General features: G+C 42.7%; 1 protein-coding gene across 1 annotated transcript; it reads right to left on the bottom strand.

The window, feature by feature from the left end:
• Positions 1-217: 217 nt before the first annotated feature.
• On the bottom strand, positions 218-3,496 carry LOC115115050 (transmembrane protein 74-like). Its single transcript, XM_029643519.2, has 2 exons — positions 3,355-3,496; positions 218-2,696 (listed from the first exon to the last, which is right to left on the bottom strand). Exon 2 carries the CDS (start codon positions 2,632-2,634, stop codon positions 1,786-1,788), a length of 849 nt encoding a protein of 282 aa, XP_029499379.1. The 5' UTR covers positions 2,635-2,696; positions 3,355-3,496; the 3' UTR covers positions 218-1,785.
• Between the last annotated feature and the right edge of the window lie 1,938 nt (positions 3,497-5,434).

The raw sequence follows: 5,434 nt of genomic DNA on the forward strand, positions 1-5,434 counted from the left end.
GTCTGATGTTAAAGGTACTTAGGACACGTGTCAAGTAATGCATTGAGTTGAAGAGTTTCTGTTTCACCTTCAGTCTGCTACTGGACAGTTACATGACCAGTACATGTATGTTGTATTACTGTACCATGCGTTAGCCATAACTGTGCAATTGTCACAAAAGAAGGTGCTCTCGAGACTGTAGGGTCTCCTTATAGTAACAAGAGTCTTACCATGTTGCTGTAATTCTTGGGGTGTATATTTTATTCCATTACCGTATATGCATGATCGAACAGTAGAGTGGAAAACACATGACGATTATAATTAATAGCCAACAACATGAATTTGCCCCACAAAATGACAACATGAATTTGCCCCACAAAATGACAACATGAATGAGCTGTTTCTAGTGATATCCAACACGCATATTTCCCCTCGAGGCAAGCACTTGTGATTGTGAATAAAGGCTTTTGAAGAATTGAAATCATGGAACCATTTTCAAGGTAACAAGTCCCCTTTGACGCCTCTTGACTCAAAGGCTACAGTAGTAGGCCGACAACACAGAGACGGTCGCAAATGACAGTGGTGATGTTGTCTCACTTCACCATGGAGAAAGTCATTCTCAACCAACAGTTCTATGAACTGAATAGAACATTTCCTGTTTTTGTTGCACCCATCGTTTCTGGTTTGTTAAAAGAAACAGATCCCTTTTCCAGTAACATTTTAAAGGCATATCTGAGACTCCTCGGGGGAATACAATACGGTTTAGAGTGTCGTAGGATGTACGTCCATTAGCAGCATATAATAAAAACATTGGTAGCGTAGGCCTAGCCTATAAATAAAAGCCTATTTCTCTTAAAGATTCATTACATTGTTATATTGTGATCCAGTGAGTTCTCGTGTTGCGTGATCATTCAAGTATGATAATTGCATATACTGCAGGTACAGTACATTAGAAGTAGATTATTTGACGTGTACTGTGCAACACAGTGCAGTACAATACAGTGCAGTACAATACGGTGCAGTACAATACAGTGCAGTACAACACAGTGCAGTACAATACAGTGCAGTACAACACAATGCAGTACAATACAGTGCAGTACAATACAGGGCAGGACAGCTTTATAAACTGGGGCAAGTCTTTCATGTGTGATTATGTGGCCCCCCTCCGTACACACACAGATACACACACAGGGAGAAACCACAGTGAGAATTAGGCTCACCTGCATTGAGGAAGTAAAAAAGTCCATTGGATGTTAGCATGTGCACCACTGAGCAGATATCAGATTTGATATAGTGCACTAGACTAGGCTAATACATCTCACTTTCTAAACTCATGGGACAGACATTTTTCCCTCTAAAATGCGTGTGTGCATCACATTACTGACTGTCGGGCACTTTCACATAAAAAATGGATCACCTTAATAATAAATGAAACCTCTCAGAGATTGCATTTATGAAAAAATGTGACCCAGCATTTCCCATTTCCCAAAACAAGTAAAAAAAAAAAAAAAGTAATGTTTTTCTTTTTTCTTTTTGTTGTCATGCTTATTCATTCTGCTTAAATAGGCCTATACCTTGCACGTCCATTAAATGATATGGAGATGATACTGTAAGACAATGTATACTTCATAATCTTGGATATTAAAACAAATGAACATTTGAACAGTTATGCTAATGTACTGTAGGTAGACCGACTGATGCGTTCCGGTTGCACGCTTTAGGTCTGGAGAACCTACATCATGCATTATTGTGTTGGCCTGGCTTAGTAACACAAGACACAAAGTATTTTGTCAACCGGATATCATTTTAATTCAAGGTCTCGTCTATCTCTTCCTTCATAGACAGGTGTGCGGACGATCGACTAGGGCTAGACCTCGTTTTTAAAATGATGGAGCCATATAGTTTCGCTGAGTGCTTGGAATATGCAAAGGCCTTTCTCCTGTACATCTCTCCCTGCCACATAGATATCATTAGCAGAGTGGACAGCACTACCCCGCCCAGCGTCAGTAGACAAAGCCCTGCTATCACGCACCTATCCAGGTGTGCCCCTACCCTGGCACTTTCGATTTCCAGCCTCTCCATCTCCCTCGCGGACACGCTCTCCGGGTCCACTTTGACCTCGCGAGGGACTGCATAGGATATAATCACTAACGAGATCCCAGTGACTAGGAAAGTGACTGCGCTTATAAAGCCGTAATCTACAGATGCCCCCGAACTTTCTGATGCGAGATCATCATCTGACATTAGGGAGAGCTCATGCAACCCTTCGGGCCGAATGTCGCTCGCACAGTCATTAGGCCTACACCAGGATTTGTGGATACTTTCTCCACTTTTCCCAGGGCTTGGCAGGCGCAAATTCACATTCTCGTCGACATAGGTGAAAGATGTCTCTGATTCCTCGTCGCAGCACACTCTGACCTTCTCCACCGCAGGGTGACCGTGTTTAAAATGCGGACGTCCGTTAAGGGGAACCGTCCTTGGTGCTGAATTACACAGTCCTTTGCAGCCCGGAGCTGAGATAGAGAGCGCCCCTCCGGCTGAACTGCTCGCTTTACGAACATGAACCGGATTGGAAGCCCAGTCAAGGACGCGGGGAGGATCGGGTTGTCTGCCTCTTCCTTCCTTATCTATATAAAGCAGCTCTACAGAAGCCATTCGATTCTTTCCGCTGGTTCACTTCAGTTATTTCCCCACGGCGTTCTGAGTCCGCAGCATCCCTGATGAGAAATAATTGGCAAAGCAGATGTCACATAGGGCCTGATTATTAAAAACTATCAAATTATTGCATTGGGGAAAACAGCAGCCACCTGTGCGTAATGTGTGGCGCTTCAAGCGCATTATGGGCAAGTATGCTCATGATGTTATCAGAAATACTTAGCCTAAAAATGTACAATTGTTTGGGTTTAAGTAATTTGCTCCATGTATACAAAGCGATTAAAGTGACAGATTAGCAGTATCCAATTAGTGTGCAATCCCCTTCAACCCGATTATCTGTAGTTATTTTTCAAACATAATGTATATCATAGTATGGAAGAACACACATACATAGTCATGAGAAGTGTACATAACTGTATCGTAGGGCACATACATTTTCCAATAATAGGCTGTTATGGAGATAAATCATTTCAGTAGGCTGCTCTGTGCGGGAAAGGGGATGGGTTTGAAGTAGATAAAAAGGCTTTCCACGCCATGCAATATGCTCTTATTCACAACATCGCTGTGAAATGTTGAAGATGAATCAAATAACGTGATAGTTTTTGCGATGCGTATTTGGAGCACGCACAGTCTTCCCTATAGCCACAGTGCATCTGCTTAGTGTGCTCAGCTAATATAAACTACTGTATTTCAGGCAATAAATAATATAAAAGCACTTACTTCTTTAGAATTCATTCTTCATCATGCCAGAATACTTTGCATATAGGAATCATAATAGATCGATGACTAAATGCCTTTAACGAAACTGAAAACGTAGCCTTGAGTCCTCGTCTGCTTGGGAGGAAAGATTTTCGCTGTAGTCCCTCCCTCCCACGCAAGGTTTAAGCTGCCTCGCTATGGTGCTGAAATGAGCTGGCTACCCCCGGTACCCTTGAGCAGATGCAGATTACTTCGGTGTGCATTCAAATAAACACACACCAGAGAGGATTTAATTCTCATGGACCTCTGCATTTGAAGTCCATATAGACTTAAACATTTTGCCCCTAAAGTATCAACCTTATGGACATTCGATATCGTTTATTTGATCAAATCTCAATTTAACGTTACTAGAGCTGTGCTAATAATCTTCTCCAGATGTATACTTGGTGTAGATGCTTGGTTGCATCAAGTGAAAACATGCACAGGCCTAAAAACCAATAGCCCGTTTACAGTGGTCAACTGATCCACATGGGAGAAAGGGAAAGGGGGCACCTAGTCAATTGTACAACTGAATGCATTCAACTGAAATATGTCTTCCACAATTAACCCAACCCCTCTGAATCAGAGAGGTGTCTGTGGGGGGGGGGCTGCCTTAATCGACATCCACGTCATCCGCGCCAGGGGAGCAGTAGTTGTTGGGGGTTAACTGCCTTGCTCAGGGGCAGAATGACAGATTTTCACATTGTCGGCTCTGGGATTCTCGATCCAGTAACCTTTCGGTTATTGGCCCAACAATCTGTGTGCCCTGGCCCCATGGAAGATTAATGGTCACTATGTCAAAGGCATAATTGAATCCATGTTTAATCTAGCGAGCTAGCCCTGAAAATATTAGTACATGTCATCCTCATCTTTGTAAAGCTTTAAAGCAATCCGAAAGATACAGTACAATGATCTTTCTGAATGGCAACACTTTGCATTTCAATTGATGCCATTGTCACCTCCACCTGCATATTTGTTAGTATAACCCTATCCCTTTATGCAGCTGTGCCCCATGCACCACAATTCAAAGCTTTTGAGGCCATGCAAATATCGAGAGAGCAAACTATTACATTCCAGAGCACAAACAGACAACAGCATCAGACAGAATTGCCCAGTCACACGTTGCCAGCAGCAGACCAGAAGCAGTACAGGGTGAAGGACTTTGGCCCGTGGCCCAATAAGCTACCGTTTAACCGATGAGGCTGGAGGAGAGAGGAGAGAGAGGAGGGAAGTGATTCATCTAGCCAGTTGTTACAGCGGAGCTTGGGAAGCAATACTGCCCAGTCATGGCTTGATGTATCATGACCCTGCATTATGAGAAGGGCCAAGCTGCTGTCTATTCCAAGTATGAACAGAGCTGATACAGTATGTGACTGTGTACTTGTCTCAGACTTACAGACCATCGGTTGTTATCTGCTACAGCTAGGCTACATCACTCCGCCAAGGACAAAAACCCTGCATGCGGCAAAGACAGCTACCCAGAGGCCAGTACATCTTCTTGGAGTGTCTCATGCCACTGGCACATCCAAATGTAGAATGGGTTGTAGATTATATACATGGATAGGCCACTCCTCGTGCATTATCTTTAGGGGATAAGTGATTTTGATTCAGAAAACGTTCATGTCCTCAAAGAGGCAATTCCTTTGGCAGCAATCACAATAAAGACAAATTAACGTATTAACAAACAACATCAAAATAGGAAAGGATATTTACAAGCAAGTGTGCTGGATGTACACAGAATATGTATGGACTATGACAATCTTGATGCTTTTTTAGAAAATAGAACATGAATAGAACATGAACCCTTAAATCTAAAACCTAAAGCGCTAATGTAAACAGTAAACAGCCTCCCACCGTACATGCCCATGTCATGTGATGAAATGTGATTAGATGAATCTATGTTACTTATTTCAATGACATTTATGAGCAATTTCAAGTGTACAGAAGGGAATATGATCAAGCATCAGCCTCTGGGCATCTAAAGGCCAATGCTTGGTGGATTATTAATAAGCTGGTGGCGTATGCCTTAGAGATTGTTTTTGGAGAGTTGGCACGCAAACCC

The sequence above is a fragment of the Oncorhynchus nerka genome, linkage group LG3 (genome assembly GCF_034236695.1).
Source record: "Oncorhynchus nerka isolate Pitt River linkage group LG3, Oner_Uvic_2.0, whole genome shotgun sequence".
NCBI classification, from domain to species: domain Eukaryota; kingdom Metazoa; phylum Chordata; class Actinopteri; order Salmoniformes; family Salmonidae; genus Oncorhynchus; species Oncorhynchus nerka.